The sequence below is a fragment of the Mustelus asterias genome, chromosome 23, assembly GCF_964213995.1.
Source record: "Mustelus asterias chromosome 23, sMusAst1.hap1.1, whole genome shotgun sequence".
Classification (NCBI taxonomy): Eukaryota; Metazoa; Chordata; class Chondrichthyes; order Carcharhiniformes; family Triakidae; genus Mustelus; species Mustelus asterias.
In genome coordinates this window covers 68690247-68706116 of record NC_135823.1, presented here as the reverse complement: position 1 = coordinate 68706116, position 15870 = coordinate 68690247, and the positions used below count along the sequence as shown (strand labels likewise).

The following is a 15870-nucleotide window of genomic DNA, read 5'->3' as shown; positions in this document are numbered from 1 at the left end:
AATCAAATGAAGACCCACATGGCAGAACTCACAACCCTGCGTAGATGTCAACCTCGAATCAAGAGGCAGACAACCACTGTCTGGTTAAATAAGTTTCTTGTGAATTCCCTGCTTGGTTCCTTGCTGAGTATTTTATATGAGTAACCTCTAGATTTGCTCTTCTCCACTCTCTGTGTCTACTCCATTAAAATCTTCTGTAATTTTAAAAAGAGATTTTTCATTTTCAAGAGAAACAATTCCTACTTGTTTATCCTCTTCTGATGGGCATAACCTTGCACTTCTGGCGTTAGAGTCATAGAGGTTTACAGCATGGAAACAGGCCCTTCGGCCCAACTTGTCCATGCCACCCTTTTTTTTAAACCCCTAAGCTAATCCCAATTGCCTGCATTTGGCCCATATCCGTCTATACCCATTTTACCTATGTAACTATCTAAATGCTTTTTAAAAGACAACATTGTACCCGTCTCTACTACTACCTCTGGCAGATTGTTCCAGACACTCACCACCCTTTGTGTGAAAAAATTGCCCCTCTGGATACTTTTGTATCTCTCCCCTCTCAACTTAAACCTATGCCCTCTAGTTTTAGACTCCCCTACTTTTGGGAAAATATATTGGCTATCTAGCTGATCTGTGGCCCTCATTGTTTTATAGACCTCTATAAGATCACCCCTCAGCCTCCTACGCTCCAGAGAAAAAAGTCCCAGTCTATCCAGCCTCTCCTTATAACTCAAACCATCAAGTCCCGGTAGCATCCTAGTAAATCTTTTCATTATCCTTGTGAAATTTGCACATCTAAGGATCAGATTCAAAATTAAAGCGTATTATCCACTGCTTACTATGAAGAGCACATGTGAAAGAGTTAAAGAGAGAAATGAACAGGGAGACAGCTATAGGATGAAAGATAGTCAGTTTTTAATTTTGCTTGTGAGTAGTGAGGTCTTGCTCCAATTGTACAGGAGCTTGGTTAGACCATACCTGGAGAACTGTGATAAAAGCAAAATACTGTGGATTCTGGAATCTGAAACAAAAACAGAAAACGTTGGAAAATCTCAACAGGTCTAATGGCATCTCTGGAGAGAGAAGAGAGCCAATGTTTGAGTCTGACCATTCGTCAGAACTTTGACGAAGGGTCATCCAGACAACATTGGCTCTCTTCTCTCGCCACAGGTGCTGTCAGACCTGCTGAGATTTACCAGTATTTTCTGTTTGTGTGTCCTGGAATACTACGTGCAGCTTTGGTCCCCTTACCTCTGAAAGGATATTTTTTCCATCAAGGGATTGCAACGAAGGTTCACCAGACTTGTTCTGTGGATGGTGGGACTGTCCTATGAACAGACATTGGGCAAAATGGGCCTATATTCTCTGGAGTTTTGAAGAATGAGAGGTTATCTAATTGAAAGCTACAAAATACTAAATGGAATAGACAGGGTAGATGCAGGTAAGATGTTTCCCTTGGTTGGGGAATCTAGAATCGGGACACAATTTCAAGAACTGAGATGAGGAGAAATTTCTTTACACAGGTGGTTGTGAATCTTTGGAATTCTCCACCTCAAAAGGCTGTGGAAGCTCAGTCATAGAGTCTGTTTAAGGTAAAGATTGATAGATATCTGATTAACAATAATGTAAAGGATTTATGGGGAGAGTGAGTGTAAAAGGCATTGAAGTGCCATGATCATACCGCATGGTGGAGCAGGTTCAACTGGCTGAATGGCCTACTCCTGTTCCTATGATCCTATGTTTGTGAACAATGTTGTGTCACAGCTAGATATGGCTCCTTCTCTGACCAAGACCGCAAGAAGCTACAAAGGGTTGTAAATGTAGCCCAGTAAATCACGCAAACCAGCCTCCCATCCACAGACTCTGCTTACAGTTCCCACTGCCTCAGAAAAGCAGTCAGCACAATTAAGGACCCCATGCACCCCGGATATTCTCTCTTCCACCTGCTCCCGTCGGGAAAAAGATACAAAAGTCTGAGGTCATGCACCAACCGACTCAAGAACAGCTTCTTCCCTGCTGCCATCAGACTTTTGAATGGACTTACCATATATTAAGTTGATCTTTCTCTACACCCTAGCTATGACTGTAACACTACATTCTGCACTCTCTCCTTTCCCTTTTCCCCAATGTACTCTATGAACAGTATGTTTTGCCTGTATAGCGCACAAGAAACAATACTTTTCACTGTATCTCAGTACATGTGACAATAATAAATCAAATCAAATGTTGTGAAGCAACTAACAATCAAAAGGAACCTAATTTTGCTATGCAGAAAAATTATGTGGAATTTTTAGTTTTTTAGCCATGCATTTGAGGGGAAACCAGATCAGCACACGAGGCGGAAAATGGTTATGTGGTAAATTTAGATGAGAAAAGATGGGGTGGGGCATAATGACTAGAATGGGCTGAATGGCCTGTTTCTGTTCTGTGTGTCCTATGTTGTCATCACATTTTTAATGATCACACTTTAAAATCTTTCAGATCTCTTGTGCAGAGCCTTTCCATCACTCAGATGTCCAGCTGGAATACCCTTCAAGTTCTGAATGACAATGACAGTTCTGACATTCTTTTTCCAGTCACTGCAGTTGGTTCCTACCCTCAGTCTGGTAGGTACATGAAAGCTTCAAGAATTGATGCTTATTCCTTCTTGACCTGTAGCTCCCTCTGGTGCTGGACTAAAGTATGATATCCTATTTAAAAACAAACTCTTCCCTGGTTTTTCTTTTTACGATACCTTGTTTGCTCTTTTTCCAGAATTATTGCCCTTTTCCGATTTTTTTTCGCACTATTTTTCTTTCATCCTCTATTTTTGCCACCTTATCAACTAAACTGAAATGCTTCAACACACTCAATTTACTGAGTAAGTAGTCTCGCAACACCAGGTTAAAGTCCAACAGGTTTATTTGGTAGCACGAGCTTTCGGAGCGCTGCCCCTTCATCAGGCGATTCAGCTGATGAAGGAGCAGCGCTCTGAAAGCTCGTGCTACCAAATAGACCTGTTGGACTTTAACCTGGTGTTGTGAGACTTCTTACTGTGCCCACCCCAGTCCAACACCGGCATCTCCACATCATCAGTTTACTAAAGCCATGCATGCTTGATTGGCGAGTTACAGTGAGCCTTTTCTCCTCTTGCTCAGGTGTGATGCTCAGTAAACATGAAACACCATAAATATTTTAATATATAAAAAATAAAATGGTCTTCTAATTGATAACGTTCTTAGGTACACTGTCAAGTTTGCAGAGTCCAAGATTTTCAGGAAAACAAACCTTTCTGATAAATTTACATCAATTAACTGAAAGTAGCACTCTGGACGGGATTTTCCGGCCGTGCTTGCCCTAAGACTGTAAAATCCCACCCTAGGTAAACAGACCTTTGCATGGTCCGACCCCCATCCCTTATAATTCCCGTGGCGGGCGGGACAGGAAAATTCCCCCTTTTATCTTTTCATTCCTTCTGTTTCCTTCACATTACAATGTTACCTCTATGTTTGCTTGTTAACAATCGGCTAATATGTTCACACTTTCTGTTGTATTCAGTGTGCTAATAAACATATTCAATAATGTATCTTTATGAAGTGAGACTTATCATAGAATCCCGACAGTACAGAGGAGGCCATTCAGCCCATCAAGCCTGTACCCATCACATCCCATCCAGGTCCTATTCCCGTAACTCCACACATTTGCCCTGCTATTTACCTGACACTAGGGTCAATTTAGCATGGCCAGTCAACCTAACCCGCACATCTTTGGACTGTGGGAGGAAACTGGAGCACCCGGAGGAGACCCACGCAGACATGGGGAGAAAGTCCAAACTCCACATAGACAGTGACCCGAGGCCGGACTTGAACCTGGATCCCTGGCGCTGTGAGGCAGCAGTTCTCACCACTGTGCCACCCCAATCAACCTGAATCATTCTTGGGTGAAAATTGTAACAAAATTGTTACTTTACCCAAGAACAGGACAAGGAGTATATTCACAGAATTGAATAAATTGTGCTAAAGACGTTTAGCGACAGTGGGTTTAAATCATTTTGAGGCCCCACAACATATACCAATAACACTTGTAATAACATTTGGCTGGTGAATGGATAGAAGTCCAAACATGTTTCTGGCACCAGAAATTAAGCTAGTTTTGTCTGAACTACAGCTGGGAATCAAACCTCTATCCACAGAAAACGCAGATAATGTTTTCAGTTATAATTGCACAAGATCTTTGTAGAATCATAAGTAATTAACAAAATAAGCTTATTTATGTAGATAAATTTGGAATAAGGGAACCACTCTGAAAGGTGGTGAACAATCATAACTAATCAACAAAAGGGTTCAGGCTACGTTCCTCAAAATCACCACCAAGTTTCCAGTGGTTCTGTTAAATATAATTAATTGCACATAATATTGTTTTGAAGACTATGATCCCTTTGAAAGCTGTCAAATGTTGAGCTATTTGTATTTTCTGTCTGCCAAATTAGCTTGTGGAACTAAATAATGTAAAATACATTGTGTTGCAGATGCCACTTCTGATAACCTGGTGTACTGTGATGAACATGAAAATGTCACTCTGGCTGTCGAACTAGCCCAGAAAGGATCGGGGCAATGCTACAGGTGTGGATTAAATGACATTTGTCACTGATTATGTTGTTAATTGATAATTTTTTACCCCAGAAATATTCAAGTTAATTCTAATAATTTCAAACCAAATGTAATAGGACTTCTGTAGTTTTCTGAACTGTTGGTATTGAGGAAACAATGAATTTATTTTGCACTCATGATTCATGAGAAGTTTTGTTATCCTGAACTTTTGCTTTGTCGTCTTCGCACAGTGTTGAAACTACTTCTCCACTTCAAGCTGATATTGTTAGCGGTCTTTTGCCAGCTTCTACTGTGCCAGAATCAATGACTGTTGGTGAGTGCCTTCACAAAATCTTCATTGGTTACATTTAATTGGAGCTAAAAAAACAATTTATTTGTTAATTTCTATCCTTTGACGAACTTTGTACATTGTGTCTGGATTCTGTAACAGTATTTGAAGATTGAGTTCTTAATCAAGGCATTTAGTTTTGGGCCGCTTAAGGCCATGGTTGTTGGTCCTAGGATTCAAGCCGTTTTCCGAATTAGAGTGAAAAAGAGAAAATAAAAGAGAGGAGTTTATGGAATGAATCCCACAAAGAAGCACCCAGCTGGCTAATGGCTCTGCCATATTTGGCACATTAAAGGAAGAAGTGTGAGCATTTGGAGTTACATGATTGGAGTGTTGTGGTGGGGAAGGGGAATATAGAGATGGATATTCTGGTGATGTATAAAGATCTTATATTTAGTTGATATAAGTTATCAACTAGGACTGAGTTGAGGAGGAACTTCTTCACACAAAGGGTTGTGAATCTGTGGAATTTCCTGCCCAGTGAAGCAGTTGAGGCTACCTCATTGAATGTTTTTAAGGCAAGGACAGATAAATTTTTGAATAGTAGAGGAATTAAGAGTTATGGTGAGCAGGCGGGTAAGTGGAGCTGAGTCCATGAAAAGATCAGCCATGATCTTATTGAATGGCGAAGCAGGCTCGAGGGGCCAGATGGCCGACTCCTGCTTCTAGTTCTTATGTTCTAAGTTATGTAGTTGATACATCTTGATGAAATGTTTGAGAGCTCTTCACTATTTATGGAAATGCTTCGAACTCCATCATTCAGTTCATGAAGCACAGTATTTTTTTTCTGTGTATATGCAAAGTCTTGTTTGTCACTTGCATTTTCCTACTATTATTTCTGTAATGAGACGCTGACAATGGCTTTGGATTTAACAGTTGTTCAGTTGTTCATTGTAGCATTGAATGTCATCCCGGTCGATTTGCTGCATCTCCCATTTGTCTCTGTCAGTGCTCCACAGCTACAGCATGTTTTCAAATGTTTCCTCAGTCCAACCTGCCAAATGTGTCATGAGAAGTTCTTATTCATTCTGATTGTCTGTCTGGAACCATGCTTCACGCCTGAGGCTGTATCTTTCTTAGCATTGTGTCAACAATCTTATTTTTTCACCTTATGGTTCATATAACCTGGCTCTTACTGGAATAATTTATTAGATATCTGGAATTCACTGCCTGAAATGGTTGTTGAGGCTGAATTACTCAACTCATCTAAAGGATACTTGGATCTGCACCTGAAGAGTTGTAACCTGCAATCTACGGGCCAGGTTGCTGATTAGTTTCTTTTTCCCTTTTTTTTTGCCGGCGCAGACACAATGGGCTGAATGGCCTCTTCCTGTCCTGTAATTTCTATGACTCTTTCCCATATAACCAATTGGATCAAGAGATGGAAGTAACACCCACATTGCAGTTATGCCAGGAAGTCTAACATCCCTAGTTCAATCTTTACACATGTGCCTTAACAAACTATTTAAGAATCATGTTTGCACCAAATGGAATAGGTAGATGGTCGATGGAGAAAAAAACCTTCACAATTAATTCCTTATGATTCTGCCCACTTGATGTTTTGTATGGTTTTGTCATCAGATTGTGCGATGCTTTTAGTGCATGAATTGTCATGATTCTGAAACCATAAGTACCACATCTGATCCAGTGTGGGATTCTTATGATAGTGCCAAGGACAAAGTGACTCGGAATGAATTTGTTGTGTCAGATGCCAAGGACAATGAATTTGATGGGTTTTAAAATGCTTTCATTGTGGTTAAAGGTATTTTTGTACAATTAAGACATTCAATAAGCTGTGCCGCATTAATATGAATTACAGGTGTCATCTTTTTCCCCACCTTTCAAGATAGTAACCACCCACACTAGTTCACATTTTATTCTTGCTGTATGAGTTGACACCTCTTTTTGGAACGATTTTTGAAGGTTTCAAATGTCAACTTAAACACCAACATCCATGATATTCAGCTGGTGCAGAAATTGTAAATTTCAAAATTGGAGCTTTCTAAACTTCATGCTGTTATGGTGCAGAGTAAACATGGCAAATGGGATCTTGCAGTCCAATTGACAAATCGTATGCTAAGATTTATTTTTTAATAAAAATGTCTTGGTTTTTGGAGCATTGCTTAATTTGACAACTGCACCGTCTCATGCATGATAGATGGGTTCACCTTTCTTATGTATATGGAAGATGCCCAGCTTCACCTGTTTACCTTCATCCTCAATTGCATGTCTATCTGCTGGCCTGTGATGATAGATCATTGACAAGCCAGAATTCCTTGCCTTTCATAACTGGCAAGACCAAAGTCATTTGATCTGAATCCTGAAATAATTTAATTTCTTGACTCCTACTTAAATGTGTATTCAAGCTGAACCCAATGGCACCACATGTTGATTAAATTGCGCTACAAGCTTTTAATGCAATCCATTATAAAGAGTGTATTTCCACTCCTTTAGGCCTTTTGGCTAAGGTAAAATGCCAGATCAAGCCCAAGATGGGGGTGCAATGTCTTATCTTGTCAGCTTGGATTTTGTTTGTCTCTCTTGTGGGGACCATGAATTGGATTCAATTGGATTTTGAGCAAGCAAGGTATGGATTCAGGTTTGCCCGGTCCACTCTGAAAATTGGCTTTAAGGATGGAGTAAAAAAAACATTCTGCTCCTTTAGTGTTGCCCATCTCCAATGCTGCATTCCAGTGCTCCTAAAACCCATATTCATGCCATTGTCATAATCAAAATTGACCTTTTGAACACTTTGCTGCCAAACTCCCAAGATCCCAACTCCAAATCATTTGAAACACTGCTGTCTGCATCCTGTTTAATACAACGATCCATTCAGCTATTGCTTGTGTCATTGTCAGTCCCCATAGTTTGTCTACTACATCAGCTTCAAGATCTTTCTCCTTATCGATGCATGGCCACACTCTCCAGAGGGCATAGATTTAAGATAATTGGTGAAAGACTCTGAGGGAGCTCTATGTAGCAAGTTGTTATGGTGGGGAATGCACTCTCAGAAAGTTTGACGGAAGCAATCTCGATGGTAACTTTCAAAAGGGCCATGGTTATACACATGAAAAAGAATGATTTTCAGGATTATGAGATAGTTGTTATGAGGGAAGAGCAGGGAAGTGCAGTGGAATTAATTTGATTGTTCTTTAAAAATGTTGGCACAAACATAATCGGTTGAATGGCCCCCTTCCGGGCTTTGATTCTGTCTGTGCCAGCTGATCAAATGTGGAAGAAAAAATAATTTGAAGAAAAATATAAGGCAGTTAAATGCTAAGCACATGAAGACAAAATAAATTACATCGTCAAATGAGCAATGGCTGCAACGGTGGGCGTTATGAGGATATGCGATCAGATTACAAAGGAATGCGCAAGACAACAACATACACTTCATTGAACACTACGATGAAGGTTCTGTTCGAAGCCAGCATGATTTACTTGTCACCAAACTGGAAGATATGAAGAGGTGGTGTACAAGTCCACTTTTCATGCAATCTTGAACAAAGCACCTTCAGACATTAGGAGTGACTTGAGTTCTATTGAAAAAATGGCTGAACTGGATGTCAACTGTGAAACTCCAATGTAGAAGTTGAGTTCTACCGTGGCTAACTTAAGGAACAAAATGTTATCTATAATTGATTAGATTGCGTGGGATTGGTCAAAAAAGACTATCATCTTATGCCTATTTCTTTAGTGTGGGGGAGATGAAACAGCAAAAGTTCGAACCAAAGGATTGATCGTTGAGCTTCCCAAGCAGGGGGATTGAATTTAATGCGACAACTGTGGTATTGTATTCGTACCTGTGGCAAATTCTTCCATACCATTAATGCCAACATGATTCAAACAGCTGCTGATGGCAGGTTCTGAGATTTTCAAGCTCATTTTTGTCAGATAGGTCTTTACTTTTTGACATTTTTTGCTTTGCTAAATACTGTTAAAAGTTATTAATAGTACTGAATTTTATTGAAATTTTATTTCAGAAGGCAGTTGATTGTATGGACAAAAAAGCACTATAGTAGCTTTTCTAGGCACATTGGTTGTTTAGGGAAGTCCTTAGCATAATCAGGATTCTGTACAAAGTGGCACAGTGTGTAGTGAGAACTAGCAATTAGTTATCCTACTGGTTCAATATAACAACCGGTAGCAGTCAGCTGCATCTTTTTGGCATTGTGAATGTTTCATTATGGGATGGTCTCATCGTGAGATCAAGTCTCGTATAAAATCAGGCATTGCATGGACCTGTGGAGAAATTTGGGAGCCAGCCTTTGCAGGCGTTACCAGTCTCATAAGTAATTAAAAATAGAAGTCATGCAAAAGAAGATAAACAATCTTGTGCAGACAGCCATCAAAGTTGTGTTATATGTCAACAGTGGAAAATTGTGACAAACAAGTACACTTAGAAGTTGAGTGACTGTAAACAGGATATTTTTCATTCATTTAAACAGTCTTGTGCAGATGATGGCGAGAGATGTATGTCAGATCGTGAAGCTTGCATTGGAGAAGCTAGTGGAGCTTTTTTATTACTCAAACTGGAAATCAGATGTGATTGGAAAAATATACAATATGGTGCCAGCAATCAACTTGACACGAAGAAAGAGAATTTTCCCACCATTCTTGAAAAAAAATTGACATGGATCTTGGCACTCTCTAATTCTCAATGCCACGAACAGTGGGCAACTGGTACAAAAGTCATGGGATCCAGGGTGAGGTAGCCAAATGGATACAAAATTGGCTTGATGATAGAATAAGTAGTCTCCCAACACCAGGTTAAAGTCTAACAGGTTTATTTGGTAGCACGAGCTTTCAGAGCGCTGCTCCTTCGAAGGAGCGGTGCTCCGAAAGCTCGTGTTACCAAATACACCTGTTGGATTTTAACCTGGTGTTGTGAGACTACTTACTGTGCCCACCCCAGTCCAATGCCAGCAACTCCACATCTTGATGACAGAAGACAGAGGGTGGTTGTAGAGGTTTGTTTTTCAAACTGGAGGCCTGTGATCAGCGGTGTGTCTCAGGGATTGGTGTTGGGTCCACTGTTATTTGTCATTTATATAAATGATTTGGATGAGAAGTTAGTAGGCATGGTTAGTAAATTTGCGGATGAGATCAAGATTGGTGACATAGTGGACAGTGAAAAAGGTTATCTAGGATTGCAACGAGATCTTGATCAATTGGGCCAGTGGGCTGACGAATGGCAGATGGAGTTTAATTTAAATAAATGCGAGGTGATGCATTTTAGTAGATCAAACCAGGGCAGGACTTACTCAATTAATGGTAGGACATTGGGGAGAGTTATAGAACAAAGAGATCTAGGTGTATAGTTCATAGCTCCTTGAAAGTGGAGTCACAGATGGACAGAGTGGTGAAGAAGGCATTCGGCATGCTTGGTTTCATTGGTCAGAACATTAAATACAGGAGTTGGGACGTCTTGTTGAAGTTGTACAAGACATTGGTAAGGCCACACTTGGAATACTGTGTACAGTTCTGGTCACTATTATAGAAAGGATATTAAACTTGATGGTTTGAGTTATAAGGAGAGGCTGGATAGACTGGGACTTTTTTCTCTGGAGCGTAGGAGGCTTAAGGGTGACCTTATAGAAGTCTATAAAATAATGAGGGGCACAGATCAGCTAGATAGTCAATATCTTTTCCAAAGATAGGGGAGTCTAAAACTAGAGGGCATAGGTTTAAGGTGAGAGGGGAGAGATACAAAAGGGTCCAGAGGGCAATTTCTTCACACAGAGGGTGGTGAGTGTCTGGAACAAGCTGCCAGAGGTAGTAGTAGAGGCGGGTACAATTTTGTCTTTTAAAAAGCGTTTAGACAGTTACATGGGTAAGATGGGTATAGAGGGACATGGGCCAAAAGCGGGCAATTGGGACTAGCTTAAGGGTTAAAAAAAGGGGCAGCATGGACAAGTTGGTCCAAAGGGCCTGTTTCCATGCTGTAAACCTTTATGACTGATGTGTTTGTGATATTCTGCTGTTGCTATAAATGGATGGAGGTTGTTGGAACTGCACCTACAATTTGTGAGATGCCATCAGTTGCAATGTGACGTGTTGCCGGTAGCTTCATGTTCCAGCCGGGCAGTTTCAATCTTACACCTTGATGTATAAAACATGAATTGAAATTGCGACTTAGAAAATTAAGCTTTGTGCACAAGAAGGACGTGCTAGATGTCAAACTAAAAAAAATTATAGGTTGTAGATGGACCTATGAGTTTGCACGTTCTCCCTGTGTCTGCATGGGTTTCCTCCGGGTGCTCCGGTTTCCTCCCACAGTCCGAAAGACATGCTGGTTAGGTGCGTTGGCCACGCTAAATTCTCCCTCAGTGTAACTGAACAGGTGCTTGGAGTTTGGCAGCTAGGGGATTTTCACAGTAACTTCATTGCAGTGTTCATTAATGTAAGCCTACTTGTGACACTAATAAATAAACATTAAACATTAAAATATAAATAGATGTGGTTGGCATTTTAGAAAGTAGCTGTTAATGCTGCAATTTTGCAACAAACTCACTTAACTTGGTTACAAGTTACAAGGAAATCATTTGTAGTGGAGCTGTCCTCATATTTGACAGGTAAAAAATTTTGGTTTTGATTTTTGATGATTACTTACTTATTGTCCGGTTAGTCTAGTTTCCACTGGGAACAAAACGTGGCAGAAATGTAGTTGTAACGCTTGCCAGAAAAAGTGATGCAGTACTGAAAAAGCCCTCTTGTGTTCAAATGGCCAATGTGCAATGCTCTCAGATATCTTTTTACAGAAATAGCATGATGTGATGTGTCTTATGGACAATGTGACAATTGGGCTGCTTTTCAATGGGCACAGAGCTTTTCTGTTTTGGTAGCTGAATAACAGGATGTCCTCCAACATGAACAGGTAGATGAGTAATCAGTGCCTTCTGAGGAGCTTTGTGACTCAGCAGGCAGGTGGTGTACTTTTGCTGAGTGAATCATGCAGTTTTATTTATCAGGTGGGCTGCTGTGCATAATGACCAAGCTGGCACTGAGGGAAAATTATTGTCAGTGAATTCAACTGTTGCCTGGTGATGAAATCCTAAATCATCTGATGTGAAGCAAGGTCTCAGTTTATGTACTCCTCCTGCTGCAGAACTGCAGGCCAGGAAATGTTAAATGCCAATATAAAAACCACTTTTGTGGAGGACTGTTCATTCAAATATACAACAGACTGCAGAACTGTTGACATAGCAGTATATTTTCCGTGGATTGGATAATACCATGAGGCGATTTATTTGTACTTTAGTGAAAAGACCCATTTCTAAGAAAAGCATAAATTATGTTTTGAAGAATAATCTCGATGAAAATTACTTTTCATTGGTGAAGTTTGGTCTTATTTGTTTAATTTTATCTTGAAATGTACAAACTAGACCCGACAAAAAATGAAATGGTATCCCTTTTTAGCTACTTTCTTTTCTCCTTTTATAGTTTAATCAGTTAACTCAGTTGGCTGGACGGCTGGTCCGTGATGCAGAAAGACAACAAATGTGTTGGTTCAGTTCCCATATGGGCTGAGGTTACTCATGAAGGCCCCACTTTCTCAACCCCTCACCCCTGAAGTGTGGTGATCCTCAGGTTAAATCACCGCCAGTCACCTCTCCCCTCTCAAAGGCGAAAACAGCCTCTGGTCATCTGCGACGAGGTGGCTTTACTTTTTACCGGTAGTTTCCAAAGTGTGTGTTGAATATTGTGGCAATGATTGCGATGTTAATTCTGAAATTGATATTGTTGCTTTGGTTATCAAACGATTTAGGAAAAAAAGACATTTTGTCCAAGTTTTTTGTCTTGCACTCATCAGGGCAATTGCAGCAATACCAACGTCAGGGGAAATAACAACTTTATATTGTATGTGAAGAAAGTGCTGATTGGTTGGTAGAAGCATTGCCATGGAGAATGCACCTGTTAATGGTGACTGACGGTTAACTGCCAGGCATTGTTTGAAAATTTAAACCAGACAGTTTGACTCTGATTACTCTGATTAGTCAAGGTGTTGCCCTGAGGAATGAAGCAGCAAGTGGCCATATTTTAAACTTGTTTAACAGAAACAGGCGCTATGTGTACATGTTCTTTCTGTTTGCAAAACACACGGCCCTGTGTATTAACATAGCATAATAACTTCCAGTACATGCAAATGTGCCACACTGTGAGCCCAACTGACAATCTTAAATTGATTATCAGTGTATTTAAATCTGTAGCAGCATGTAGAAATTTCCATGCATGCCTTAATGGGCTCCACCCTGTGTTCATAGAAGTCATAGAAACCCTACAGTACAGAAAGAGGCCATTCGGCCCATCGAGTCTGCACCGACCATAATCCCACCCAGGCCCTACGCCCATATCCCTACATATTTTACCCGCTAATCCCTCTAATCTACGCATCCCAGGGGCAATTTTAGCATGGCCAATCAACCTAACCTGCACATCTTTGGACTGTGGGAGGAAACCGGAGCACCCGGAGGAAACCCACGCAGACACGAGGAGAATGTGCAAACTCCACACAGACAGTGACCCAAGGAACCGAACCCAGGTCCCTGGAGCTGTGAAACAGCAATGCTAACCACTGTGCTACCGTGCCGTTCAAATTTATCTTTGAAATGGAGCAGTCCAATAAACTTCTTTTCCTTGATGTCCGAGTTGAAAAATCTGCCAGGGGGTTTTCTACCATGGCCTACCTTCACTGATCAATGTATGCGTTAAGATTCTTAGAATTCCACATGCGGTAAGACTGGCCTTATTGGCAACCTTGTGATTGGGGCCCAAGCTATTTACAAGCCTGATGCTGCAAGATGCCTCATCAAAGACATCCTGTGGGATAATGACTGTCTTGATAGGATCATGTGTTGTTTATCCTGCAAACTCAAGAATGGGCCTGAGGCTGTCATTTCCGGCCCTGAGAAGTGCTAATCTACCTCCGGTTATCCTGGAAGGGTAAGGTATCGCAAAAAAGTTGTCTGAGAAATCCAATGAAGAGGTAGAAATAGATAATGTACTCTCTTGGAGTGCAAAAAAGACAAGAAAAGAGAGAGTGAGAGAATCATCTGTTGTGTGGGGCAATGATGGAGAGTTCAGATGGATTGTGGGTTGAGAAACAAAAAAGGGACAGAAACCCTTTAGTGTGTGCAGGCAGAAGTGGATTTAAACTTTTGGAGGCCTCGTGCTCTGCCTCTGGTCCAGCTCCCCTCCCTCTCCCCACCTCACCTTGTGATGTGCCTTCTTTGTCCTCCGCTGTCCTCGACTGGAGGTTGAGAGTCTGCTGCTCGCTGCAACAGTCGTTGGCCAGCGCCACCACCTTGGTCCTCGCTGAAGGCCTCGCAGGTCTACATTTTGATGGAAGGTTGGCAAACTCTCTGTTGCCCCAGGCTACCTGCCTGAATGTGGAAGGCTGCTGCTTTACCAGGGGAAAAAGTTCAGAAATGTCAGACCAGACAATCAAGATATCTGTCCGAACTGCTGTCAGTTCACCTGGGACAGACCGTGTTCTCCCACTCTAAGTGGACTTCACCAATCAGATCCTGATGTTGTTCTCCATTGCCTGCTGATAGACGCTTTCCCTATCAGCAAATTCAGTGCTATCAGGCTCTAATTGGTGCTCTCCCCCGTCCTTCCCTCACCTCTCAGCTTCGCCCTCCACTACTTCCCCATATTCCCCTATTGGTCCAGGCCCTGTGCTGCAGTGGTGTGTGTTTCATTTGGACTTGCTATGCCTTATGTTGTGAGCCTATCTTCTGACTCACAAGGAACATAATTACAGGTACCCAATTAGTGATGGATAACAAGGAATAAGTTCAAAGATATGAACTAGGAGAGCAAAGTGTTTGGTTCGGGGTGGGTGGAGGGTATGGTTGCAAAACTGAAATGTAAAGGATTTGACTGATGGGCACCGCCATGAGTGGTTTCGTTTGACCCTAGGTGAGAGACATCACCAGGCCTGGACATGAAACTATTTGACAGATTGATAGTTCTTCCAATCATTCAAGGGAATCTACTGTTTGGCTGTGAGTGAATTATTAAACCATTGCTGCTTTGGTTCAGAAAGTTATTTGAACAACACATTTTACATTTTCATGCAGAATATTGCCTGCAAGGATTTTGAGGGCTCCGGAGTATCGATATCCCTGTTTCTCAAATTTCTTTTCATGGGTTGTGGATGTTACTGGCATTTGTTTCCCATCCATAATTATCCTTGAGAAGGCGGTGATGAGTTGCCTTTTTGAACTGCTGCAGTTCTTTCAACTTGTAGTGATTCGGCACAATAAAGTGGCTTGCTGGGCAAGCTAATTCAGCAGGCAGTTCAGAGTCAAACACATTGCTGTGGAGCTGGAGTCAGATATAGGCTGACCAGGTAAGGACGGCAAATTTCCTTTCTGAAGAACATTTGTGAACCAGGTAGATTTTATGACAATCCAATAGTTTCATCACCACATTACTCAGACGAGCTATTAATTCCATGTTTATCAATTGAATTTAAATTCTACCAACTACTGTGGTGGGATTTGAACCCATGTGCAAGAGCATTGGCTGGGTCTTTGGATTATCCATCCAATAATGTTACCACTACTCCACTCGACTTTCAGTCTAGTGCTATCAATAGGGGATCAGTGATGTTCAATATCAGACAACATATGAACTTGCAAAAGTATGAGTTAGGCTCTGGAGTAGGAGACCCAGCCTTTCGAGGTTGTTCTGCCATTCAATAAGATCATGGCTGATCTGATCGTAACCTCAGTTCCACATTCTCTTTCATCCCCTTGTTTATCAAGAATCTATCTAGCTCTGCCTTAAAAGTATTCAAAGACTTAGGCTGCCTTTTGAGGAATGGAGATCTAAAAACACTCAAATCTCTGAGACAAAAAAAACTTCTCATCTGTGCCTTAAGTGGGCCACTCCTTATTTTTAAATAGCAACCCCTAGTTCTAGATCCTAACACAAGAAGAAACGTTC

At 41.1% G+C, this 15870-nt stretch overlaps 1 protein-coding gene across 1 annotated transcript in view; it reads left to right on the top strand.

The window, feature by feature from the left end:
* snx29 (sorting nexin 29) overlaps positions 1-15870 on the top strand; it is a 591176-nt gene that overhangs the window by 102559 nt on the left and 472747 nt on the right. The window contains exons 9-11 of the mRNA XM_078240877.1: positions 2479-2603; positions 4505-4598; positions 4817-4899. Of these exons, the coding sequence (XP_078097003.1) occupies positions 2479-2603; positions 4505-4598; positions 4817-4899 (302 nt within the window). The remainder of the gene's footprint in view (positions 1-2478; positions 2604-4504; positions 4599-4816; positions 4900-15870) is intronic.